The sequence below is a fragment of the Suillus clintonianus genome, assembly GCF_016758775.1.
Source record: "Suillus clintonianus strain FC179 chromosome Unknown DEU56scaffold_12, whole genome shotgun sequence".
Lineage (NCBI taxonomy): Eukaryota > Fungi > Basidiomycota > Agaricomycetes > Boletales > Suillaceae > Suillus > Suillus clintonianus.
In genome coordinates, this window is record NW_024539236.1 from 167,618 (window position 1) to 193,069 (window position 25,452).

Genomic DNA, 25,452 nt, shown 5'->3' on the forward strand with positions numbered 1-25,452 from the left:
GCAGATTTAGAACAGCTGAACATATATTCAATGTAGACGCGCATACCAGCGGCACCTGTCAAACCCAGAGAGATGAAATGACGCCCTGGGCCTGCAATTATGGAAAACTCACATGTCACCGACTCACCAGGAGGGCATTCCATGTCTATGGCTATGTTCAAAGAAGCATGGCGTGTTGTGTTTTCGTTCAGGGTGAGCTGCTTCGCTCGTTACTAGAGATGCCAATTTGACCTGTAACTTCAGATGCTTTGCTTTCTGACCAGGGAGTTCGACTAATGTCTGAGTTTTGCGTTTGTCCCTTTGTTTTCGTGGACTGACAAACTTAGCACCCAACCCAGACGTAGTGAGTTGCGCTGCACGACTATCTGAGCGCAGAGTCATAGATATGAAGGTAGGAAATAAGGGCAAAGAGGTGGTAGCTGGAGGAGGTATGATATTATTTTTAGAACAGATCCTAAATTAGATTGGAAAATCATGGGCCTTTCAGGCTGGTTTCCCACAACATAGGAACTCGGCCTAAAAGCCTACCTTTTGCCTCCGCAAACTGCTGCCTGAGGTGTGGAACTACGTGTACACTGCGCTACCGGACATCAATCCCATGCACTGCCTCAGCCATATACATTCGTCTGCCTCTTGTCTCCACGTCTTCTAGTATGTATGCCCTCACATAGGTTGCATGTATTGTGTTTGACTTACTTCATTAAATTAACCGTCTTCGTTTCCAAAGACGCCCAAGACATGAGGTGGTTCGCTTCCACACCTTCATCACCGGTTGATACCGAATAAGCGGTTTAACCGCTGTAACTTACTACCGTGACCTGCCAAGATCATAGATGCGGCTGGTACGACACGGCGTCCTGCATGCATGACCAAAGATGAATCCATCACGAGCGAAGCAGCTCACCCTGAACGAAAATACAACACGCCATGCTTCGTTTGAACATAGCTATAGACATGGAAAGCCCTCCTGGTGAGTCGGTAACATGTGAGTTTTCCATAATTGTGGGCTTTGGGCCTCTTTTCATCTCTCTGGGTTTGACAGGTGCCACCGGTATGCGCGTCTACATTGAATATATGATCGCTGTTCTAAATCTGCCGTCATTGATGAGCGCTGACTCCTGACTCCTGACTCCTGAGCGCTCGATGAGCGTTCGCTTGAACCATGATCGAGTGGGAACCTGTACCTCATTAATGGCATGCACGCACATCTACTTGTCGGATCTCTACGTTCAGAACGTTCAATATCCATGTTTGCTCTGGCCGTGGAGTACGGAGAGGTGCGGAGATGAATACAATCCGAACTGACGTGGACTAAGTCGTAAGTTGGTAACTGATAATCTGCCATAACCGCGGAAATGTTTCAGGGCAACACCAGAATTTCTGTCTTCACTCCCGACAATACATCGGAAAACCCGTGAGCCGGGGCCAGACGCCCATCGCATCTCTGTATAAAAGCATCCAAGTAAAAAGTCATACTACATACTCTTCGCTCAAGTATTCTAACATGTCCAACAACATCACCATTCCTACAGGCTCATATGTTATCATGAATGCCAAGACACACACCTACCTGAATGTGTTGAATTTCCAGGCCGTTCCGGGTGACATCGTCAACAGTGTTGGCAATCACTTGGGAAATGACATCGTGCGTTTCCTCGATGCTCTTCATCAGGCGCTTGGTTATATCTTTCGCAGTGGAATGTAGCGAGCACAGAGTCGAGTGGGGTGACCATACAGTCCTTTGGGACTGGCGCGTTCCTCTCATTCGACAAGTCAAACAAAGCCGACAGCCCTGCTGGCAGCGTCGTCACCAGCAACTCCATTTATGCGTGGAGTCTCCAGCAAAACACTGCGGTCCCATATGCATGGAAGTAGGTGACAAGGTTCCACTCTACGACAAAAGTGAGGTTAACGTCTCGAACACAGCATCGTGGACAAGGCCACCGGACAAGCTCTGGCTGTACAGAACGACTCTGTCGCGAACGGGGCACAAGTAGGCCTCAATCATTTCTTGTAAAGCGTGTTCCTCATTAATTTTGTCAGGTTCTTGAGGAGGACAATAACATAGCCAACTCAGGCCGAGCTTGGTTTTTCATCGCAAAGGAACCCATTCCTGGTACCAACTAGTGACTAGTTGGTAAAGTGCTGCTGGCTGGCGTGTAAGACCGGTCGCTGCCTTGTATGGTACACAAACCCTCGCGAACAGATATGCAGAGGCTTGTAGCGTATATGCAAGCACTATCAGAGATGTATGGGATGTAAAGTTTTTACAACAAATGTGTTGAATGTAAAGCTCACAGCTGATACAACGAAACGCGCGAACTTCGACGTCTCATGAGTTTTGATATGTATACAGAAGGTTTGCGTGCACAAATGTAAAGCTTGTACAGCGGCGCCGTCCAAGTTGCTCCTACTATCCGCGTCGGAGTCGACGATCATCAAGGACAGCCGGTGAGCTCGTACTCAAACCTATAGCGCATCCTAGGATTGTGTGAATAATCCGCGCATCATGCGAAATGGCATACCAACAAGTTGAGCTACTAGACCGTAAAGTTTTAACTATGATCTGCAATGAGTCCAAGCCATCCGTTAGCAATGAGTCATCATCTGCCAATCGCTTCAACCATGCTGCAGATGCCTCCACCTCTTCTCTGATTGCCTGTGCCTGTGGTTCAGGCAAATTATTCGCTCTGTGGAACACTCGAGTGAGTGTATTGTCACAGTGACTTGCGCACAGTCACCAAGGCCTTGTAACCTGCGTTCGGTTTGTGGCTTCGGACACGTTTGCTAGTGCGGATGACAAGGGAACAGTCCGGTACTGCCAGTGGAGATTAGTTGGGACAGAGGTACGTCAATCTGCCTGCTATGCGAACGCCCTCACAATGTTTATAGTGGAGGATCACCCACGATCATGCAAGCGCACCACCCATCTCTGTACTTCGCGCGTTTGACAAATTCCTGCTTACCGGAAGTTCAGACTCTTCCATCAAAATATGGGAGGTGGTAGAACTATCATTCAGCGTAGTGAATTATGTTAATTGTGACGGATGAGGTGAAGGAGCTCCAAACCATCTCGCTTCAAGGGTATTATCCTTTGTCCCTGGCACTCGCATTTCTACCATCTTCTGAAGGTGAGGGACTCAGTTTCGTCATGAATAGGCACCTTGCTTACTTTGGCGAAGCGATAATACTTGCGATTGGCGGAACCGATCGCAACGTGCACATCTGGACACGCTCTGACGGACCATTGGGTTTCACATTCCAGCTAGGCTTCAAATACTCATTCATTTTTTTAAGCCAGACATGTACGAGTAGACTTACAGGCGCATGTTTTGATTCTTTTGAACATTGCCGCACGCACGGACTTGTATAGACTTGTATCGACCCTTACAAGTCTGTCGCGAGTTTGTAGGGAATGTACGGTGCTTCAAGTGACAGTTGTACTGGTTGCCAGAGGGTCTGCTTAGTCAGGGTCACTCCAATCCTCGAGCTCTGTATATAATTATCCAAGTATAAAGTCATACTATACATACTCTTCCCTCAAGTATTTGAACATGTCCATCACCATTCCTACAGGCTCATATGTTATCATGAACGCCACGACGCACACCTACTTGAATGTGTTGAATTTCGAGGGTGTTCCGGGTGACATCGTCAATAGTGTTGGAAATCGCTTAGGAAATGACATCGTGCGTTTCCTCGATGCTCTTCATCAAGCCCTTGGTTGTATCCTTCGCAGTGGAACGTAGCGAACACCGAATCGTGTGGGGTGACCATACAGTCCTTTGGGACTGGCGCGTTCCTCTCTTTCGACCAGTCAAACAAAACCGACAGCGTTGCTGGCAGCGTCGTCACCAGCTACTCGATTTATCCGTGGAGTCTCCAACAAAGTACCGCAGTCCCGTATGCATGGAAGTAGGTGACAAGGTTCCTCTCTACAACGAAAGTGAGGTTAGCTTCTCGAACACAGTATCGTGGACAAGTGCACCGGCAAAGCGCTGGCTGTACAAAACGACTCTATCGCGAACGGGGCACAAGTAGGCTTCGAACATTTCTTGTAAAGCGTGTTCCTCATTACTTTGTCAGGTTCTTGAGGATGATAATATAAATAACCCAAGCCGAGCTTGGTTGTTCATCGCAAAGGAACCCATACCTGGTACCAACTAGTTGCTATCCATCGAGATGGTTGACGTATTTGGAGACTTTACCTTACTCCATTGGCGAATTTGATGAGTGGCATATGGATGGCAGAACGATCTTGATAGATCACTCATCGAAGGGCTTCAAGTTGCATCAAAGATTCGTAGAACTCGCCGGTTCCAAACACGGGGGAGTCCGTGGTGAAGCTTGGGGATGATACTCACATGTGTCTGCTCAACGTCCAGTGGCTTGACGTCGTCATATCCTCTAATCAAGTATCATCTACACCATCTCTCTTCTGCATTTGACCGTTACAATGGCTACTTCCTGCACTTTGCATGGTGTCATTGGAATCCAGCCGGGCGTTTTCCAGAAATGGCGAATGGGCTAAAGTACTAGCGGTACGATGTTTCATCACTACAGAGATCTCCTGGTTACTGTCAAGGTTTCGGTGACGGTCCTCATGCTGAGGACGGCATGTACTTCATCAATGCGAGAATTAATATTGTTTCTATTTGGGTACGGGAGCACACCGCCGAACTGGAACTGTTTTGCACTGACGCCCATTTTCTTTTCCCTCATGTGCCAAATGTATCTCACGGGGAGTTTCAGGATCTGATACGCCTGCCAGACAGCATTCGAACTTCACCTGTCTTGATAGTCGGTGGAAAGGTCCTTGAGTCAGCGGAGCTTCAGCGAAATCATGGATTTGATATCGGCATTTCTGCGTGTCACCGTGAGGGTGCAGGTTGCTTTACTCCGATGCGTTCGTTGCTACTACCCGCAACTTCATCCGCGACTGTCACAAACTCCTTCGCTGACTGCAGATCGTTCACGGCACTCTGTCACAGAGTGAGGGGCGTGCTGTACTCTATCTGGAAGAGATATCGCGTTCCGTCAACTTCACGGTCGTGTCGAATTCAAATAACGCGTTCCCACTGAAGGATTTAAAATTTGATTTGGAACAGGAGACGAGGACGTGAGGAATTTGGAGATGGGCCGAAAGTCGCCATACATTGTTTCAGAAAACATCTTCTAACTCTCCTGCTTGCGGCTGAAAAAAAGGATTCGTCGTCTTCCTGTAAACTCTTGTTTCATCGAATGACATGCCTGTTTCCTGGACTTGATGGATGGTGTCGGTGACTCTGGTTAGCCTACATGGTACATGCAAATCTGAATTAATTTTGACGGATTTCCAATGTCATGACTAGTCGCCAATGAGCGTAATAGACGCCACAAGCAATCACTCTCCCGTTGGCATTTCAATTCAAGTATGCTCCCAAGAGAAAATATCTGGCACGAAAACCATCATATTATGATAATGTCAGCGGAGTGCGTACGAGAAGGTATATAACGTAACTTCCGAATCAAGAAGGAAAACCAAGGAAGACAAGACGACCAAAGAATGTTCGTCGTATGGACAGCAAGGTACAATGCGGAAGGGAACGTGGAAGCGAACACAAGCGGGATCTTAGGGTATACGGAGCGAATATTTGTCCAAAACCAAACGGGATCCGACTTTCACCGCCTGGCACTGCCGCGACCGCCGTAGCCAGCTTGGAGGTTGTCGAGCTCGGCCTCGAGCGACTTGATGGCACTGTGTGCCATTTCCAAATCCTTGTTGAGACGGTCCCGTTCGGCGATAAGCTACGGAAGAAGTGAGATAATGTCACTGATGTAGGGTTGCAGAGTTCACTTACGTGTTGTTCCCATTGTCTGAAGCGGGCTTCTTCGGCCTTGACCTGTTCCGTAAAGCGCTTCCTGAGGGACTCTTCCTCCTCCTTGAACTTGGGGTTGTCCACTTTCTTGACCTTTGGCTCCCCAAACTTCCTCGTCTCCATCTGCTGCTGCCTGTAGTTCTCGTAGTGCAATTCCTCCGTCGTCGAGATGAGGTCGAGCATGTGCGTACGGATGAGCAGCGAGCGCAGCTTGCGGAAATCACAGTGGTTTTCATTCTCAACTTCAGCCACACCCCAGAGGTACTCGCGACCCTTGACAAGGCGACCATCAGGGGTTTGGACATCTTCAGTCGAGCCAATGATCGAGAACGGGATAGCGTCAGTGAGCATGCGCGCATGCTCAGCAGCAGACTCGTCATCGTTCTCAACGGGGGGTTGATAAATGCGAATACCCTGAGCAGCGATGACCTCCCGGACGCGTTGTTTGAAGAGGAACAGGTCATTTTGCGTGAGGGTATCCGCCTTCGCAACAACAGGGATAAGGTTCACGCGTGTGCCGAGGCGCTTCATTATCTCAATATCAAGCGGTTTCAAACTAAGAATCTAGTCAGCGTTTGCCAATGATTCAGAAAGTATATAACTTACGTGTGCCCAGTGGGTCGGATGAAGTAGAGGCAAGCGTGAACCCTGAGGTCAATCTTTTCGTTGCGCTGGGGTTGCTGCTCCTGGCGCATATATGCCTCGTGTTGGTCATCAATGAAATCAACGATTGGAGACCAAGAATCGCGGTTGTTGACGTAGTCGCCAAAGCCGGGGGTATCGATGACGGTAAGTTTGACCTTGAACTGCTTTTCCTCAAGCTCAGCCTTGATGATTTCAACCTCGGTGAGCTTGTCGAGTTGCTTGTGGTGCCGCCTGCTGTAGTTCCTGGCAGGAGACAACTCGGTCGTGAAAAGCGTGTTCACTAATGTAGTCTTCCCAAGACCGGACTCGCCTGGCGTGCAGACAAGTAAGCGAGCTAGTTTATCTCGCTGGAGACGCGCTGCACTCACCGACAACCATCATGGTGAAGTGTGCACCATGTTTGGCAACGATTTTGTGCCTCTATATCGCGTGGAAGGAGACCCATAGTGGTCGGTAAAAATGAGAGAAATGTCAAGACAAGCTCCTCACCTGGTTGGGAAGGTTGGCGATACCGATGCCATCGAAAGAGGGTGCTGGTGCGGATGACATGATTGAATTTTGATGCTCTTGCTCGACGACAACGACAGCACGGACAGGCAACGAATAACTGGAGCGAACTTGTCAACTTTTGATATTGCCGATTTGGCGCTGTTTGGTTTTATTAGTGGCGCGGGTACTACTAACCTTGTGGGTAGTTCTCCTTACATTTTCTTCAAGACGGCCCTTGGACCGTTCAGAAATTTTCTCTTCATGCCCCTCAGCGCAGAAATTATACCCCGAGTTGGTGTGCTCATCGCTACGCTGAGCAGACTGAATCAAGTGCCTGTTTCATATCCTGGGATACAACTTTTGCATCCCGCAAATGTGTTCCCAATTCAGCACGAGAACTCTTGCATGCCAGCCTGTGTCATGTACACGTTAAGGACGACGCCCGTAGCGTGTACCAGCCTTTTTGCTGGATCGTTATAGTAACAGGAGGTCCTCTTATTACGAACGGGCATACTGAGGTCCCGACCCTTGCGAACAAGGAAATGTTTGGCACGCAACTATCCATGTCGAGTTCAATCAATATTCGACAGACGCCCTTCACGGGTTACCCAGTGGTCCATTCAGCGCAGGTACTTGCGGATGTTATATCACCAAATTTCACGAAGTAGCCTGTCTGAGTATACCTGTTAAACATCACCAGACCTCATCGCACAAGGTTCACGCTGCCCGTTAACGACGATTCAGCTGTATATATTAGAAAAATGCTACAGCGATAGTGCATCTCGCACATCGCCATTAAGAATATGTTCTTTCAAGGGCTGTATTCCAGATCTACAGGCTGGAATAACTGTCCATTGTCGGGGGAAGAACAAGTCATATATCCCGGCGGTCGCCTAATACGCCTGGCCTCAACCTTTCGTCATTACCATCCTCGGTCGCGGTCTAGCTCAATGGTAACGTTCCAATTACTTGTCGCCTGTTGTGTAAGAACTGCTCCCACTGACGGGTAACTTATTCAGGTCCGGGAAGGGACGGGAGCTGCATCATCCCGACGAGTTTTTTCTTGGCGTTGTGGCATCTCCGAGCTTTACGATTGCAAGGCTTCACATACATTCCAAGCTAATCAACGTGTAATTAATTCTCTAGAGTCTAGATGCTTTAACATACCGCGGTAAACCCTGGCATCAACTCAAACTGGGCTTCCGATGTGGGCGTGGAAGCACAGCAACAGCGGAAGCAGTTATATACTTCAAGTTCACCGTGACGCTCACGCTCACTACAAGTTTAGAGTGCAACACACTTTCGTTGTATTTTATCAGCCGCCCAAAACTGTCGGATTAAAAAGCTAGATCATAGCAAGTATGTTGGTCAAAGACTTGACAAGTAAAAGTCGAAAGGTGTGCAAGAGGTATCAACTAAACCTACAGACTTTGTACCCTTCTCACCTTCGTCTTGTGGCTGTGAGGCTGTCAGTCAAACGAGCAAGGCGAAAAAGGATCCGCAGGGATATGTAATTCCATCGCTTAGCAGCCATTCTGCTATGTCGGCGCACAAATTTGCCCGTCAAAGTCTATCCGAGGACGTCATCGAAAGGTACTGAAGAGGCATTAATTAATCAGATTCACATCTACAGATATTCGAAGCCTTGAAGGTACAAGGTACTCCCTTCTGTCAGCTTCCTAATGCCTCCATGCACGCGTGGAGAAAAGACAATGACTACTCCCATTTCCAGGTCGCATAATTTGTGGTTCAATCGCAAGAAGATGAAGTCCGGTGGCCTGGTGCCTTCGTCGTGCAGTTCTCAGATGTTGCCGCTGTGAATGTGCCTCCACGATGTGCTCATGATATAAAGTCTGCACATTGTGAACGGTAAACTGCAGACATCATCCTCCAACTATCTACCCTGAGTATCCACACACTCACTTACTATACAATATGTCGAACCTCGCCTCCCCTTCGCAGATGACCTCCGGCAAGCTCTGTCTCGCCACAGACCGTGCAGTCAAGAGCGCCGAAGGTAATTATCATATTCTCGGGTACCTCAGCTCAATGCTCATTCCGCGGTTTCATAGATGTTCCTTGTGAGTACGCTGGCTGGCGGATAGACCACCACCCTAATCTTTTGCAGTCAACTTGAAGTTCCTCAAATTCAACATCGAGAGCGTGAGGATTGATGAGGGACAAGTCATCTACTTCCTCCAGACTCAGGCTGTCGAAGGCATCCTAGTCAAGAGGGTTGCAAACGGCACTATTGAGGTCAGTCCACGTTTTTGGCGGTATTCATTCACCCCTTAGAACGGTGTTCACCTTCAGGTCGACATCACCATCGATACATCCGCCTTGACCGTCGCGGTTCAAGTCTATTTCGATGCGCCCATCATTGGACACATCCTCCTCGGCCAGGGCATGGGTGCTCTCATGTTCAACAGCGGCATCAAAATCGACTTCAATGTAACGCCCGAAACCCTGGCGACTGGATATGCCGGCGTCAAATTGGAGTGGAACAGCGAGCTTGTCCTCTCTTGGGACTACACGTCTCTTGGAGTGCAGAAGAAAGGCTCCTTCAGCTTCCGCTTGGACCCTATTAACTTCTAGGTACTAACGTTTCGCGACTTCATTCTGGTGGAATGGCTCAAACTTTTAGCCCGCAGGTCTGGAGCGCAGGGCCTTGGAATCTCAAAAAAGGTTTTTTGCTGACGGAGGGGCAATTTGGTTCTAGTGCTGTTCTAATTTATACTTACTGAATCGAGTTACCTCTGAATAAGTTGGATGTCTGATGCTGTTGTTAATTGGGTGTGCGCTCAGACTAAGTCTTGACTTTGGCAATCTCACATCCTGTGCTTCAATTCAATTTCCAATTCCGCGAAAACATTCTCTATGCGCCCGGTAATGTTTGACGTCGAAATTGTCGACACAAACCTGAAGGATGGAGGTATGAGCAGCCAGGTGTAACACGTGGTCGTGCGGGGGGAGGGGGGGTGAGATGGGAAAAGTCGGCTTGACGTTGGTCAGTTCAGCTCGGCTGCCCGTCATGAGCACAGGAAAGGAAGCGGGTTGGGTGGTTTCCAACACTGCTTAAGGCTGGTCTTGCTGCCGATTTCGCTTGTCTGTCAGAGCCTCGCATTCATCAACAATCACTTAGTTACTACATAACTACCGATAGGAAATGTAATTCGTAGTTGCGTCAACGGACGTGCCGCCGTTGATGCATAGCTGTTGTGGCTGAGACAGGTTCCATCAGGCTATCTCCTGAACTGGGTCTCAGTGAATCGGGGAGTTGTTGGGGCGTGGGCACAATACGAGATCTACCGAGATATTCCACTCGCAAAATTGAGACTCTTGGTATGGGAGATTATGGTTGTGACGAGCTACAATGACCATCTACTAAACAAAAAGTCTGTAAGAGGACCTTCGAAGGCACAGATTTAGGAGACCAAGCTTGGTGCCGGTATCTTCAAAGTTTGGAAATTCTGATAGAGCTCGTATCTGACCATCAGGCTTAAGCTTGTATTCAATGACTGTCCGCATGCTTTGTCAAGTGAATGAGTGACACTGATATATGGTGAACAATGCAAACATTGAGTTGAAGAAGGCACCGCTTCGTTATCTTTGCAGCATGCACGCGGGTCAGCAAAATATTTTACGCTGAAACCAGAACATTATGGACATGAGACATCACCATACACAGTAGCGGTAATTTTATTTGGATGGGATTCACGATGTACATCAATAATATCCATTGGGAACCAAGAAGCGTACATGCCAGCACGTAGGGTATCATATATACAATATCATGTCGGCTTTAGAACCATATATATATACAATATCAGCCATATCATAACACCCCTAGTCGCCTTTAGAATCATAACGCCCAAATCCGCATGCCCAAACCTTCTGCCAATCTTCACGAGCATACCTAAAGTGTAAACAAGAACGGGACACCTTGAAACGAACATCATCCGACACAATACACTCCTCTCCGGGACCCCTCTTGATAAACCCACTCGCCACCCACGGAACAGGGTGGCGCAGCAAGGATGCAGACAACATCAGCACCTCCACATGCAAGGGCAATCCCGTTGTGATCAATGCGGGTGAATTGAAAGGGCGTCTGACATGCGCATAGGCCAATGACACTGTTTGAAGCTTCTGAAAAGAAGCCCATGGAGTGCGCTCCATCCACTGAGGCAGGTTGTACATTTGATCATAGCTCAGAAAATGGGCAAGCCAACAAGGGTCAATTCCCTCGTGGCACAAGAAACCCATATCAGCAAGCTCAGCCCATGTCTGGGGGGTGTCCGTGAGGGGTCCCCATGGGGTGTTGTTGGACGTGTTGTTGGAGGCGAGGTGAAGGATCGAAGCAACGAAAGCAGATCCATGGGAAGTACCCATCAGGAACTCCCATGGTCTGACGCTATCTGCCTTACCAGATAGCGTCAGAGTTTGGGTTTTCCAGGGAGGCGGGGAGTGTTCGTTGTTGACGTCTGTGTCTGTACGGGACTCCCATGCAATTTCCAGGCAGTCTGAAAGAAGGCCCAGACTTGTCCAGGCAAGGGCAATGGAGGGCGCAGTGAGTAGCACCGGAGCCAGCAGGCCCATGGCACGCTCGCGCTCAGACGCCAGTTCATAGCCCAGGGTTCTGAGCAAGTTAGGTTCTGCAAGATCCCCGTCCTCTCCAATCCAAATTTTCTGTACGAAAGATGCGTACTCGAATTGGAAGGGGCTGCTTTCCTGAGCATATGCTTCCTGCATATGCAGAGCTTCCACGAACTTTCTCACGTTCTGAGATTTTGGGAGCGATACGGTGTGCAGTAAATAAGGAAGCACGATCTCCCTGAAATTTTTGGAGACGAGACATAGCGAAAGAGTGGTCGAATAGGGATTATGATCAGCATATTTTTCAGCTTGGGAAAAAGTTGGCTGTGCAGCCTCTCTGATGATGAGGAGGACAAGCTCAGCTGGAAAGAAGCCAAATGGAGATCGGGTGATAGGTTGAGATGCCATGATGAGTGGGTAAGATGTGAAGCTGGTTTGAAGGAGCCTTGCCTTTAATACTCCCCCCATGAATTGTGGCGTCAAAGACAGTAGTGGAATCGCATTGTGTTTGGGACCACACGCTTTGATACGGAGGTCTACTGCGGATTCGTTGTTCCTTCGAGGTCGTACAATGTGCTTTGCCCTGCCTTGCCCTTGCCTGTTGTGCTCTGGCCCAGTTGCGTACTCTAGCACCTGTAGCCAACTAGAGCAGCCTGAGGCGAGGCGACTACTCTGTCACAGGGATGACGGACTGTTTGTCATTTTAGTGGACTCTAGTGAACTCGGAAAGGACCAATCGTCGCAACGCGTCACGTCTTAGCGGATAGCCAGTAGTCGATACCGTTGCTGGTGGTGATGGCTTGGTGCCCACCTGCGAAGGCTGCTTGCTATATGACATGAGAATATATTCGGGGAGATGATGGAGGACTGCAGCTGTGAGCCAATAGATATAGGGCACGATGGGCCACCCATTGTGCCATACATCTACCATATCACGGACTCATCAATTCACTGATGATGCGGGGTCGACCGCGTAGGTCAACATTCCACCAAGACGAATGAGAATTAAGACTGACGAGTAATCACCGTGACCGTGGTCGTCGATATCGACAGAAATCAACTCAAAAGCAGAACCCGAATTAGCGGGGGTGGGTATCTCAAGCGATCAGAATAAGATGTATCTGCATATGAGGGAGCAAGAAGGATATTTGGAGACCCACCTAATGTATGCAGGATATCGTGGACTTCTGAACACACTAAAAGATTGTATTAACGTATCTCAGATGGTACTTGACTCGGAGCTCCGCTCACATGGTACAAGTGAGTGGTATGGCGGACTCTGGAGGGTGTCCACGTACGAACCACCAGGTGATACTTGCGAGGAACAGAGCTGCCAATGCCGTGCACCAAAGTACTTACCTACACGAGCTCCTCGAGGGGGCGACTGAAGTCATCCTGGTTATTGATGGATCGTTCTACCTTTCTGTAAGAGTTGATGCGCATTGCGTTGATGACTCGGATTTCGCCGTGCGTGTCTCAAACACTCAGCTGCGGCTTTCGCCGAGGTCCAAAGTCACTGGCTGTGGTCAATTTAAATTTGGATGAGCATCTCCAACCCAGCCCTGGCAGGCCCCAGACCAAAAAATAAGCTATGTAGGCAACTCACAGTCGACATCACACTCCGTCAGCTTCGCGTCACACTGTCAGGTACATGGCACATAAGTACTTGTATGGCAAGAATAATATACATCATATAGTAGACCTAGTAGCATTGAGCAACATATCACACATCCTGCATCAGAAACGAGCGCTATCCCGCGTCGTCACCAGCTCATAACTATCATTCACAAAATCGAAACTCCGCAAGTAAGAATAAAATATGAAAGGCTTATGCCCCAAAGCCGTAGAGCGTGCGGCCAGAGCGCTTGAGAGCATACACGACATCGAGCGCCGTCACAGTTTTCCTAGAACATCCACAATCGTCAGCGTGAGAACCAATAATGGCCACGGCAGTCAGAGCCTTACCTCTTAGCGTGCTCAGTGTATGTGACCGAGTCACGAATAACCTGTGCGGAGTCAGCTGATATCCCCACAGCCAGCAACCAAGGTGACTCACGTTCTCAAGGAAAATCTTCAAGACACCACGGGTCTCCTCATAGATGAGACCGGAGATACGCTTCACGCCTCCACGGCGAGCAAGACGACGAATAGCCTGCAGAACATCAGACAAAGTGTTGATTGCACATTGGGGTCAGGGCATACAGGCTTCGTAATACCCTGGATGTTGTCACGCAAAATCTTGCGGTGACGCTTGGCACCGCCCCTACACAAGCCAGGTCAGATATAACACTCACTAAGAAATATCTTTTGCACTTACTTTCCAAGACCCTTTCCACCTTTGCCGCGTCCAGACATTGTAGTTTATGGTATGTGTGTGTGGTGTGTAAGATGAATAGAGGATATCGATAGCAGTTGGTGGTGGTAGAGGTTAGAGGGCGAATAACGCGACTTCTTTGTTGATTGGCGTGTTTATATGTAGACACAGACCACGTGACCTCATTATCGCGTCGGGACCACAAGCGGGTGTCTTTACTCTTAGACCTGTGGCCTGAGCACGGGCCACCTTGAAAACTCGAAGTGCACGCCCCTGCAATATCCAACATTCACTACATAGGCTCGAGCACGGACCACCTTGAGGACAAAAACTCGAAGTGTGCTTTAGGGATGGATTGAAACCAGGCCTCTACGATAATTTACAGAGATCTCAATGAATTGATAGGCTAGGCTTCTATGCACGGTCCTCGCGTCTCCCGAATCTGCCACGGCCACTTCCTTTCGCTCGAGTCGGCCACCTTGCTGACCGGATACGGCGGATACGTGAATGTCATCACATCGCCAATAGGCCCTTCGACAGAGTCAGGGGTGTGACAAGCTACAGTCGCGGTATTCTTCGGAAGACGGAGTGGGGTGCGGAAAACCGACGACAAAGCGTGAGTCACCTGCCGGACCAGCGGCTGGTTTGAAGTACGCAGTATCCCGCTCCTGCTCGAGTCTTGTAATAGGGCTTCTCCGTCTGTTTGGCTCTTGCGATACTCCGAGTTGGTTTTTCGGATCTTCTTGTCGTGACAGTGACCTGGTCCGTCGTTGTCGGTGTGCTGCTTGAGGTGGGAGACGAGCCGATGGACACGACGCGTGCGGGCGCTTGTCGTAGAATCGAGGTGCATTTTCGAGTCTTCACGGGACAGAGGGGCTATACATGTGGACGCTAATGACATAGCCGGCTGCGTTTCGTCAGCTAATCCGATCGCTCGGGGTATGGAAGAAATATCACCATTTGCAACTCCAGGGACTGTAATGGATGCTGTCAAATTTGGGCTACTAAAACAATAGGTTTATTGTACTCACTGAGGAGATGTTCTGAGAACTTCCCTCATCGAGAGAGCCTTCTCTGTGTTGCTCATCGAGTGATGCATCTGCTTCCAACCTCTCCATGTCGATCTGAGTACGCGAGAGCCTTTTGGACCGTTTAGCATTCTTCCTGTCCTTGGCCTTTGGACCGTTATTATTCTTGAAGAAGTACCCGAAAGCGTTGAGGGCGAGCTGGATAAAGACGATCACAACGAATAACGTTGCATTCAGTGGCACTCTGAAAATGGCGATGGCCCCTTTGAAGCAGCGCTGCGCGAAAGGCTCAAAGGATGCTGAGAGGGTGTGTACGAAGAGGCGTCCCGCGCGTTTGGGTTGAAATGCAGGAATGACTGTAAGCATAGTTGGAAAATTATAGCGCAGTAATATATGTGTGTAGGATGTATGGCGGGGAAGAAACTCTACCGGGAGTAAAAGAAAGGTTGAAGTTAAGCGTGAGTTAACGTTCGCGATTTGAACGCGTCATGATCACGTGCCCGTTAACTTTTACCTTCCTCCCCACTCTAACCACGTTTTACCATGATCTGTAAAAGCCCAATATGACGATCCTCCAAGTTCTCGAGGCATGTTCCCTTCTCTTCGTCAACTAGTTCAAGCGCATTCAGCGACGAGCCGAGAGCATAAGCACCTCGGTCCTCACCACATGAGTGACCTAGTTTTTGCGGAATCAGACGGATGTCACAAAACGAGAGTACACCCGGTGTCCTCGTACTGTTCTAGGCGATGGAATCTGGAATCTCGCTACCCTATCAAATCGCCCTCGCTTGCTTCAGTACTGCGCTGTAACTGTTCTCCAGCTTGGCAAGTTGTCATTACCTAAAGAACATTGGTGTTGCGTCAATTAGCTGTGTACTTAGTTGATGCAACGGCCCCAAAATGGATGACATTGGTGCATTTTGCTTGTTCGCATCAGGTCGCATAATTCATGACAATAGCCGAGGCAGTGTGCACGAGGAATCGGATACCGCAAGTGGGGCGTTTGTGGGTGTTTTTTTAACACGTTGCAGAGGGCCGGGGCAGCGAGAGAGGTGTGTTATCTGTTTCCTATGATTGGACCAAATTCTCCTGAAGAACGATGTTCTCGACATTACGAACAGCTTTCATAACACTGCCTCACAGATCCGCCGCCAGAAATCGACTTGACTTCATATGGGTATACTCAGTACAATCGATCAAAGCCGGTGACCAGGATCCAGGAACTTGTGTTCATCTGCATAATATCTATTTCGGTGATAGAAGTGCTTTATGGTGGTATATCTCGCACGAGCACCATCGTTGTACATCCACCAAACTTGCCACCTACCAACACTCGTCTCTTGAATATGACCATAATCTCAAACGGTCCTAGCTGGTGGCCACTAATCCGTTTCAATCTTGTTTTCAACTATTTTGCAGGTTCGTAGAGACCAAGCCGGATGATGTGATGATGTCTCACTCTTTGCCTGTGGTTTTGCAGTTGCATCCTTTACTGCAGTGGTATATGATTGGGGTGAGCAACGCAGTACTGATCGAGAGAGTCATTGAAGTCCCTATGACATCCTCTAGTCCTGACATTCGGAAAAGAGGTAGGTTGATGTTATTACCGGAGCAGCCATCTCGCTAATGATGGTTTATAGTATGAAGTGATCTGGGTGAGCAGAGTCCCATATCAGAATAATAATAGGATAACAGTTTGGTGCAGAGGAGACGCCGTTCCCTCATGTCTGTCCTATATGTCAGCGTACGTAGCTTATGCCATTAATAAGCCAGCAAGTCGTGCTGACTTCAACTTGAAATATCATAGGTGCGCTACGTCGGAATACTATACGCTGGGTACGATCACAACCAACGAGTTGGCACTGCGCTAACGAACCATTTCTCACGATCAGCACTATCATGTTGTGTATGTTTCCTCATGTACACTGCGTTTATTTCTTCTGACCGGCGGTATGCAGCAGGTATTCCGTCACTCTCGGTGCCAGATGCAGTGGGTATTCTATAATGATTGCTGCCATTATTGTCCAATAAGTGCTTCTATGTAGGGGTGAGTGAAATTTTCAAACCCTTGTTTGTTCCAAATAATGACTGGATCAGCTGTGAGTCTGTTTGAAGTGTTTAGTCCTCTGAGGGTCATCACTGATGGGTTGTCCAGGCAATGTTATGGTCTTCGCATTGTTTTGGGCTTCTTTTGTGATAAATGCCTTGCTAGGTGGTGAGCTACTCAACTGAAGTATCTCGATGATATTAACTTGACCGACAAATCATTAAAGTCATCATGATCACTCGGTTATATGCCATGTATCAGCGATCCAGACAGATGCTCATCTTTCTCGTTGTACTCTTCCTGGCTCTCACAATCGCGGGCGGGACGATTTCCGCAATAGCAAGCCACCGTACTTCAGGGGGTAAGTCTTTATTATGGATAGAAACATATGCACATCATGCTCATGGAGTGAATACCAGAGGAACTCGTCCTTTCCGGCACTTATCAGTGCATTCAGAATGGATCTGACCACCTTCTCTTGGACGAAATTTGGATACTTGGCATCGTTTGGGAGATTCTTGCACTGTGTTTTGCAGTTTGGATCGTTGTAAAACACTTCCTCGAACTGCGAAGATCATCAACAGGATGGGCCATGGGGGACTGTTTCGTGGTGTTGATGCGAACTCACGCATTTTACTTTGCAGCGTGAGTTCGCAGTTTGAATGTGGTTAATTTTTCCGCTCAAGTGCTTGACTGCTAGCTATGCCGCTGTGTCTTGCTTCAATTTCGGCGTGCTGTCTCCAAAGCTGTCGGTACGCCGATCTGTGAGCCATCTGCGCCTGACCACTCATCATCTCTGTAGGACATTTCCTCTGTGGGAGTTCAGGTCTATTATGGCATCTTTCAAATTGCCGTGTCCCTTCAGATGTCTGTGCTGGGACCGCGCCTCATCCTCAGTGTTCGAGACTATAACGCTACGCATGTGGCCGACTCTGACGCAGCAACTGGCATGAGCACGATTGCTTTCCAGGAGCGCGCACACGACGTATCAACTGATGGTGATGTTTAACACGGAAAATGATTCAACTGGACCACTTTCGCTGGGCACTCTACAGGGAACATATTCATTTTGACTTTCATCGTAGTATCGAGTTGGTGTTCCGAAGTAGATTTGTATATCTGAAAGAGAAACAGCTTCTGGGCAACTAATATTGTAATTAATATGAACAAGGTTGAACCCCGATGACCCGTGCTTCCTGCTATTTTTCTTCGCATGAATGGGAGATCAAGTGCTTGGTGAGGTATTGATCAACGTTTTCGATCTTATCTAGCAGCTTCTAAATCGTATCGCTGCCCCATTAGGCAAAAAGCGGCAGTGAAATTGACCAAGTGTCGAGTCATTGGCCTCGGGCTGTACTAACACTTAATTCATACCTTCACCATCACAGGCATGGTGTCGACGTTGGACGTAGAGGCGAAGTACGAGTTGATCACGCGGAGGCTCCAAGAAGTTCTAGGCGGTGACTCGATCAAGGCCATTCTCGCAGAAGGTCGACCACCAAAGGCTTACTGGGGTATGTCCACTCACCTTTGATCGAATATTCGAACTGACGCTCCATGCGTTGGCCAGGTACCGCACCAACTGGAAGACGTACGTATAACATGATTTACAGGCTAAACCAAGCCGATAACTAAGATGGGCTCTCTAGCACACATCGGCTACTTCGTCGCATTAACCAAAATCGCTGATTTCTTGAGAGCTGGCGTGGAGGTCAAGATCTTACTTGCTGGCACGTAAACAACACCCTCTTGATGCGAGCATTATTTACTGAACAAAATTCCATAGATGTACACGCTTTCCTCGACAACCTAAAGGCTCCTTTAGAGCTTGTCGCCCACCGGACAAAATACTACGAATTTATCCTCCGCACCGTCTTCACCTCATTAGGGATACCCACATCAAAACTAATATTTGTTCAAGGCTCAGATTACCAGCTTACTCGAGAATACAACCTCGACAACTATAGGTTATGCGCAACCGTGACAGAGCATGATGCGAAGAAGGCAGGCGCAGAGGTCGTAAAACAAGTCGAGAGTCCTCTTCTCAGCGGCTTGCTTTACCCTGGCTTGCAGGCTCTTGATGAGCAGTACCTCGGTGTTGACTTCCAGTTTGGTGGGGTCGATCAGGTGTGTGCATCTGCGAATCAGATAATGGATCACCGAATGACGTCCCCTGACTGCAGCGTAAAATTTTCACGTTCGCAGAACTCTATCTTCCTCGATTAGGCTATGCCAAACGCGCCCACCTCATGAACCCCATGGTTCCAGGTCTCATGGGGGGTAAGATGTCATCTTCGGACCCAGATTCGAAGATAGACTTCCTTGACCCTCCCGAAGCTGTTAAGCGCAAGATCAAGAAAGCTTTCTGCGAGGAGGGCAATATCACAGAGAATGGACTTCTCGCGTTCACCAAAGCTGTACTGATACCGATCAGTCAGCTTCGCATCGAGCGGCGGAAGGGTGAGACAGGTGTTGATAGTGAAGAAGGTCAGGGTGCGATTGGCGACCAAAACCCATTTATAGACGATGATGCACCGGAGGGGACTGTGTTTACCATCAGACGAGAGGGGAAAATCGGTGGTCCCCCAAGTCATTACAAGGACTCCCAGGAGCTAGAGGATGATTTCTCAGCGAAGAAGATTCACCCTGGTGATCTCAAGACAGCTGTTAACAAGGCGATTGATAGCTTGTTGGCGCCGATTCGGAAAGCCTTTGCTGAGTCTCCAGAGTGGCAACAAATAGAGAAATTGGCGTACCCAGATCCAAATGCAAAAGCGGAACCTAAGAAGAAAAAGGTTGGTCGTCTCTCTTGATTCAGTACTCATACTGAGTGGTTGTGCTAGGAAAAGGTGTACCATCCGCCTCCACCAGGGAAAGGCAAGAATGCCCAGGTAAACAAAGTATCTACCGAAACGAGTGAACCGCCTCCCACTATCGGCGAAAACACTCAACCGGGCGCTACTGGCGAGCTCTAGGATGATTTTGATTAGCTATAAAGTGAGAAGTACGACGCATGGAATGTATGATTGACATGGATATGCACGAAGTAAAAAGAGTGATTAGATGCGGGAACAAGTAGGTTATGGGTAAGATGCATTGTTTGGTATAGCGAAATGAAGGTAGAGGCAGCAGATCAAGAACCTCGTTGGCGGTCTTTTTCTCGACTGCTCTTTGTGTCGATCCTCACGTATTCGCTCTCGTCTGCGTTTCCGTCTGCGTCCTTTTTGACGCCCACGTATGATTCTCCAAGAATTTGCATCGCAACAGCCCGCAACTGAGCTTTAGGGCGTGATACTGTTGGGTCTTCGAGGACGCGGTCACAAGTTTCGCGCAATACAGACTCAATTTCAAGTTTCGTCCCCTGTCAGTGTCGTCAGACGTGTCAATAGCTTCGAACAGAAGAAAAAAGAACCTTGAAAAGGGCCTGAATGCCTTTCTCAGCGGCTTGCTCTTCTAATTTCTTCTTCTCCTCTGGACTAAGGTTTCCAGCTTTCTCCGCTGCTGCAATTTGATCAAAGACGCTCTTCAATTCAATTGCCGATCGCAGTGTTGACACACTACCTAACGTCAATTTATGAGAGTATTAACAGTTATCAATGCTCACGTTTCGCTGAATACGTGGTATTTGCCTTGGACATTGTGGAACCAACCGCCGACCCCAAACAATGTCTGATTCGTAGCAAGGTAGTGCTTTGCTTTCGAGACATACACGAAGCCTACGGCCTGCAAAAGCTCGACGCCGTAAGATTCCTTCTTGAGATCCCTAGAAAGATTTTTAGCGAATACAGCGTGTACGTGCACGATATACGCACTCCGCTTCAAGCTGGCAGATAGTGCGCCAGCTATTTGAAACATCAAGGTCATTGGGACCTGTCGCGGACTCAGTGAATATGCTGAGTTTCCGATCAAGGTTCTCCACGCTGCAATAGGCGTTAATCTCACAGAGTCACGAATTATAAAACCTCACAGTTTCTGGACTCGCTCTGCACGAGCTGCTGCTTTCTAAGAGCACTGTTGTGAGATTTTGGAAAGCGAAGAAGAAAGGATGTACCTCTGTCGACACTTTCTTCTCTTTCTCCTCCCTTCGAGCCTTCTCTTCTTCACTGAGAATCTCCTTACCCTTTGCATCACGTTTCACGTCCTTATCGTCTTCACCCTCGGTTTCTTCTACCTCTTGGAGGGCAGCCTTCATGTCCTTTGCAAGACTGATTTGGCCAATTATTGGCGCAAACCTCTCTCCACCAAACATCGCCCCAAATATTTCCTCGGGGTCGACGAAACCTCCTTCTGGCTGACTCTCCTTAGAACCAAACTCGTTATATTTCTTGCGGAGCTCTGGGTCTGAGAGAGTCTGATACGCAATGGCAATCTCCTTAAACCTTTCCTCTGCGTTCGGGTCATCGCGATTCTTGTCAGGATGATGCTTTATTGCAAGCCGCCCTTGATAAAGCAGGTAAGCAAAAAGCCTATCATCATCAATTGAAGTAGACCGTACGGTATGATTTCTTGATATCATCTGTGCTCGCATCTATAGGAACACCTAGAAGGTCATAGTACCCTGTTTCCAAAGGCTTCTCCTGCGTGCCAATCTTACGACTTTTCCTGGCATTTGGAAGTGGTGGAGTACTTCCAGAGCCTGTCGCGCTATGCGGAGGCGTTGAGCCCGACGTAATGGAGTAGCCAGTCGGTAGCTGTGCAGGATAGAATGCATGTGCGTAGATTGATTGACACTTGAAGCATCGGACGCGCAGCAATGTTCCCTGTGCCGGAGTGGGGGACGGTACTGGGAACTCAACCTGAACGTCACAGTTCGAGCACTGAGAGCGTATATGGGGGGTATACTGTCGTGACGGCTGAATTGGATATGCAGAACTCATTGTCGTCGTTCAGAGCAGAGGCGAAAGGGTCGAAGATTCTCTTGGCTGGAAGTAGTAACCAAGGACTAGCCAAAAAAGGAAATTTACGGTCACCGCCTTCATCCAAGTTCGGCGTCAAATGCCATGTACGTCAATCGGTATAATCTCGTACGTGCAATACAATCTAATCTACCCATGGCCAGATGGGTAGCAGTCTAGGGGAAACTGTATGAAGTCTATTCTACCTCTAATGATAGCCTAAAGAATGAAATGAAAAACATATCTACCTTGCAAGTCATATAGTCGTGGAAGAAATTAGTCGTAAAGAGAAATGAATCGTCAACGGAGACAATTGTCAAAAGGAATAGTCATCAAAAGAAATAGAAGTTACACCGGCAAATCCCCTAGGTCAGCCTTTTCGTTTACTTTCGTTATGGTCATGTTCGCGTCGTTAAGCTTTTCGTCAAAGTGCGTGTTGTGTTGAGCAGGATTTACGGGGTTGCCGTGTTTTGGCTGGGGTATGTGGTCCGTACTGCGGTCGTAAAATATTGATACTGAAATGAATTGCAGAGAGATAACTCCAAAGAGGAACCAAAATGCTGCGGCTCGTCCGCCATACTCGTGTGAACCACCATGGATGGCCTCCACGGATGTTTCTATCGAGCTGGCAGCAGCGATCCCAATTGCCGATCCAAATTGAAGTGCGCCGTTAAAGATGGCACCAACTGTGCCGGCCATGGATGAAGGTGCAGCTTGAAAAATAGCAATGCTATAATTGAAGCAATTAAACCTTGTTCATAAAATCACGATAATTTGAACTTACTTCGCATGTGTATAAGTCAGCATGACCCCTGCGCTTCCTAGAGAAAAAGCTGGGAAAATATAGGGCCAAAAATCCTGGGGCTTTCCCCCACCAAGCGCCAGCAATGCGGTCGCGACCATGCACAGGCACAGACCAGTGAGAATAATCCATTTCGGACTGAAGACGCGAGAAAGTGATCCGGTGAAACTCATAGCGAAGGCTACGACACCGATCGGGAACCTGGTAAGCAAAAACGCTTTCAAGGACGGACAACATGGAGTAACAGTGAAGATCTTACATGTGTATAACTGATGATATTGCCGACCACTCAAAGACGTTTTGCCACAGTGTGGTGAAAATTGAGAACACAGTGCTCCACCAAAGGTATGGCAAGAGCGCGACAGCAAAAAGAATGGAGAAATTGTGGTAAAACCATGTCCGGGGTGGTCTGGCACAAAATTAGCCAATGATTGGTGGTCGGTGCATCCCTGATAACATACATTGCAGCTTTGTCCACAGGTATGAGTGTTTCCCAATAGAAAAACCCAACCACCATTAAAATTGATATGATTAGCGGGACCAGCACTATTGCGGATGCCCAACCATCAGTGGAGCCGGATGTCACAGCGAAGATGAATAAAATTATGGCAACTATCAGAGCTAGTGAGCGATGCGAGGTGGAGTATGCTGAAATATCCATACCAGTTAGAATGCTTACGCCGAGTAAATCGAGACTTTTCCATTTCGCTGCTGCTGGCCTAAGATTGTCTTTGGTCTTTGAAATTTCTGGCGGTATGATGAAGACACATGCCAGAGCCACTGGCACAGCCACAATGGCTACGAACCAGAACACCCAATGGTAAGACGCCCATTCGACAAACATTGCACCAATCATGAGACCGAGAACTATGTGGGGGGAACCATGAAGCTTGTCATGTATAATCAGCTAGGTGGGATCCTCACCGTTAGCGACGCAGCCACAACCTCCAAATAACCCTATCGCCCGAGCTTGTTCAAGCGGATCAGGAAATAAGTTGACCAGGAGTGTTAGGGCAGAAGGGATTGTCATTGAAGAAGCTGAGAAGCGGTTAGCCAAAGCCGTCACATCGGCGGGAATGCTTACCTATTCCACTCAATGCTCTGAGAATGATGAGCGGAATGGTGTCATCAACAAATCCGGCGCACAGCGAGATGACACCAAGACCAGATACACCCCCAATGAATGCAAATTCTGTGAGCCGTGTTAATATCATTCAATCTAACAGGGTGCGGCATAGTACTAACTTGGATTGTATACATCGCTAATGCGACCACTCTAAACAATGGGTTGAAGTGCAGGTCAGAATCGACGGAATGGGTACGCACAATAAGCAGAAAAGATGCAAAAGTCAACTGGAATGCACTAATGATCCAAGTGGATTGACTTTCAGTCATACCCATGGATATTTCGAGTGCAGGGATTGCAGAGAAGAGAGCTGAGTTATTGAAGGCATCCAAAAACTGAGCAAGACAGAATAGAACCAGTAAAATAAGTCTGCGAGTAAGAGAAAGTTTTTTGGGTTCATGATCAACCAGCGTTTCAGCCGGGGAGAGAGGCGGGAGTGGCAGCATCGCACCCGAAAGCTGCAGAAAATATACTGCAGTTCGTTAACCCAGGAGCGCACCAGCTGGTGAAGGAGGTTGGAAACGATCTTTGTCGAAATGAATGGATGGGTTAGCATTATAAGAGGAATGCTCATGACCAACTTGAATTAGACACATGACACATTCTCGACCGTACACACCAGGGAAGATCTCGATTGTGTGCAGAGATTCTAGACGTGTCATTCCCGTCGAATTTCCCCGAGGGTATGTGAAAGCCTTATCGCTTCAAGTAAGATTCAACTTAATGCAAATGCTTCTCCATTTGCTCGGTGACCTATAGGAACCGCGGCTGCACGCGACCTACACGATAAAATTAACAAAGGTAATTGTGTCACTCACGATGAGTGAGAGTCGGACGAAGTTGATATGAGAATCACCTGATACTGCCGCACTGAGTGTGATGCATGTGATGGATGGAAGGCGGCTGCATTGTGCAACGCATCAAATTTTACGATCCAGACTCTCCGGACAGACGGCTAGGGACAGTGAGAGTCACCTCAACAACATGTAAAATTTGTGTCAACGCAACGCGGATCTGTCAAGGCACAAACATTCCGGTCAGGTTCAATCTCTTTCGATGAAAACGACCACAAAAAGTAAACCACTTGCTCTGTGACACCATGAATCTGATCAGTGATGGCAAAACGTCGGAACGAGGGACGATGTGACGTCCTCGAACCACTAGTGTGACACTTCGTGTAGCGTGACATCGCGCCTCCTTGTTCCTGACTACCGAGTACGTCCTATGAGCACCCATGATCACAAAAGTCTCAAATAATGCCTTTATTTTTGTACAGCCGACAATGCTGCATCCATGAGGATGACCTTCTTCTCGGGACCCAAGGTGTTTTATAACTATATGTATACTACTGACGTCTACCACATCGTTGAACCGGGAACAGAACAAGGGGAATATTCTGCTGCGGGCATGTATGCCACCATGAGGCCTGATTACGACGTATCCACAACTCGCCGCTACCGGTGCGACTGCCACCGACCGCGACAGACTGCGATTTATTGGCCCCACGAACGCGTTGGCATACTGCGTGAGTGTTTTAGATCCAAGTGTCATCATCCAGTATGATTGTTTCATGTTGATCATGTCAGCGTACATAGCCTAGCAGGATGATTGCAATTCTCAAAGTCGGATTTTTCGTTCTGGATCACCTCCTT

The 25,452-nt window shown here is 48.3% G+C and overlaps 10 protein-coding genes across 10 annotated transcripts; 4 read left to right on the forward strand and 6 right to left on the reverse strand.

The window, feature by feature from the left end:
• The first annotated feature begins 2,879 nt into the window (after nucleotides 1-2,879).
• DEU56DRAFT_81632 (uncharacterized protein) lies at nucleotides 2,880-3,464 on the forward strand. The gene has a single exon (XM_041353837.1). The coding sequence runs from the start codon at nucleotides 3,032-3,034 to the stop codon at nucleotides 3,371-3,373; it is 342 nt and encodes a 113-aa protein (XP_041212161.1). The 5' UTR covers nucleotides 2,880-3,031; the 3' UTR covers nucleotides 3,374-3,464.
• A 90-nt stretch (nucleotides 3,465-3,554) lies between these two features.
• Nucleotides 3,555-4,167, forward strand: DEU56DRAFT_909134 (uncharacterized protein; the record flags this gene model as incomplete). Its single annotated transcript, XM_041357073.1, has 4 exons — nucleotides 3,555-3,689; nucleotides 3,740-3,915; nucleotides 3,971-4,037; nucleotides 4,087-4,167. The coding sequence occupies 4 exons, from the start codon at nucleotides 3,555-3,557 to the stop codon at nucleotides 4,165-4,167; spliced, it is 459 nt and encodes a 152-aa protein (XP_041212162.1).
• Nucleotides 4,168-5,661: 1,494 nt separating this feature from the next.
• DEU56DRAFT_730091 (Septin-domain-containing protein) lies at nucleotides 5,662-7,052 on the reverse strand (the record flags this gene model as incomplete). Its single annotated transcript, XM_041348142.1, has 5 exons — nucleotides 5,662-5,787; nucleotides 5,841-6,414; nucleotides 6,465-6,813; nucleotides 6,872-6,923; nucleotides 6,993-7,052. The coding sequence occupies 5 exons, from the start codon at nucleotides 7,050-7,052 to the stop codon at nucleotides 5,662-5,664; spliced, it is 1,161 nt and encodes a 386-aa protein (XP_041212163.1).
• A 1,443-nt stretch (nucleotides 7,053-8,495) lies between these two features.
• Nucleotides 8,496-9,698, forward strand: DEU56DRAFT_81786 (uncharacterized protein). Its single transcript, XM_041353940.1, has 5 exons — nucleotides 8,496-9,009; nucleotides 9,065-9,073; nucleotides 9,121-9,248; nucleotides 9,306-9,587; nucleotides 9,644-9,698. Exons 1-4 carry the CDS (start codon nucleotides 8,928-8,930, stop codon nucleotides 9,585-9,587), a joined length of 501 nt encoding a protein of 166 aa, XP_041212164.1. The 5' UTR covers nucleotides 8,496-8,927; the 3' UTR covers nucleotides 9,644-9,698.
• Nucleotides 9,699-10,838: 1,140 nt separating this feature from the next.
• On the reverse strand, nucleotides 10,839-11,996 carry DEU56DRAFT_909137 (uncharacterized protein; the record flags this gene model as incomplete). The annotated part of the gene is made up of 1 exon (XM_041357074.1): nucleotides 10,839-11,996. One exon carries the CDS (start codon nucleotides 11,994-11,996, stop codon nucleotides 10,839-10,841), a length of 1,158 nt encoding a protein of 385 aa, XP_041212165.1.
• Nucleotides 11,997-13,137: 1,141 nt separating this feature from the next.
• DEU56DRAFT_782389 (histone-fold-containing protein) lies at nucleotides 13,138-14,033 on the reverse strand. Its single transcript, XM_041352091.1, has 5 exons — nucleotides 13,906-14,033; nucleotides 13,791-13,851; nucleotides 13,645-13,740; nucleotides 13,554-13,594; nucleotides 13,138-13,492 (listed from the first exon to the last, which is right to left on the reverse strand). Exons 1-5 carry the CDS (start codon nucleotides 13,941-13,943, stop codon nucleotides 13,417-13,419), a joined length of 312 nt encoding a protein of 103 aa, XP_041212166.1. The 5' UTR covers nucleotides 13,944-14,033; the 3' UTR covers nucleotides 13,138-13,416.
• Nucleotides 14,034-14,094: 61 nt separating this feature from the next.
• Nucleotides 14,095-15,375, reverse strand: DEU56DRAFT_782391 (uncharacterized protein). The gene is made up of 3 exons (XM_041352092.1): nucleotides 14,934-15,375; nucleotides 14,860-14,877; nucleotides 14,095-14,809 (listed from the first exon to the last, which is right to left on the reverse strand). The coding sequence occupies exons 1-3, from the start codon at nucleotides 15,294-15,296 to the stop codon at nucleotides 14,309-14,311; spliced, it is 882 nt and encodes a 293-aa protein (XP_041212167.1). The 5' UTR covers nucleotides 15,297-15,375; the 3' UTR covers nucleotides 14,095-14,308.
• A 2,769-nt stretch (nucleotides 15,376-18,144) lies between these two features.
• On the forward strand, nucleotides 18,145-20,362 carry DEU56DRAFT_81847 (uncharacterized protein). Its single transcript, XM_041353966.1, has 7 exons — nucleotides 18,145-18,213; nucleotides 18,280-18,491; nucleotides 18,548-18,568; nucleotides 18,627-18,707; nucleotides 18,764-19,104; nucleotides 19,161-19,772; nucleotides 19,821-20,362. Exons 2-7 carry the CDS (start codon nucleotides 18,368-18,370, stop codon nucleotides 19,950-19,952), a joined length of 1,311 nt encoding a protein of 436 aa, XP_041212168.1. The 5' UTR covers nucleotides 18,145-18,213; nucleotides 18,280-18,367; the 3' UTR covers nucleotides 19,953-20,362.
• DEU56DRAFT_81838 (DnaJ-domain-containing protein) lies at nucleotides 19,951-21,891 on the reverse strand. The gene is made up of 7 exons (XM_041353964.1): nucleotides 21,473-21,891; nucleotides 21,029-21,417; nucleotides 20,945-20,979; nucleotides 20,790-20,897; nucleotides 20,582-20,740; nucleotides 20,390-20,534; nucleotides 19,951-20,338 (listed from the first exon to the last, which is right to left on the reverse strand). The coding sequence occupies exons 1-7, from the start codon at nucleotides 21,852-21,854 to the stop codon at nucleotides 20,111-20,113; spliced, it is 1,446 nt and encodes a 481-aa protein (XP_041212169.1). The 5' UTR covers nucleotides 21,855-21,891; the 3' UTR covers nucleotides 19,951-20,110.
• Nucleotides 21,892-22,220: 329 nt separating this feature from the next.
• Nucleotides 22,221-24,246, reverse strand: DEU56DRAFT_729962 (major facilitator superfamily domain-containing protein; the record flags this gene model as incomplete). Its single annotated transcript, XM_041348135.1, has 9 exons — nucleotides 22,221-22,602; nucleotides 22,657-22,875; nucleotides 22,934-23,083; nucleotides 23,136-23,286; nucleotides 23,338-23,541; nucleotides 23,599-23,712; nucleotides 23,759-23,866; nucleotides 23,920-23,950; nucleotides 24,001-24,246. 9 exons carry the CDS (start codon nucleotides 24,244-24,246, stop codon nucleotides 22,221-22,223), a joined length of 1,605 nt encoding a protein of 534 aa, XP_041212170.1.
• Nucleotides 24,247-25,452: the final 1,206 nt, after the last annotated feature.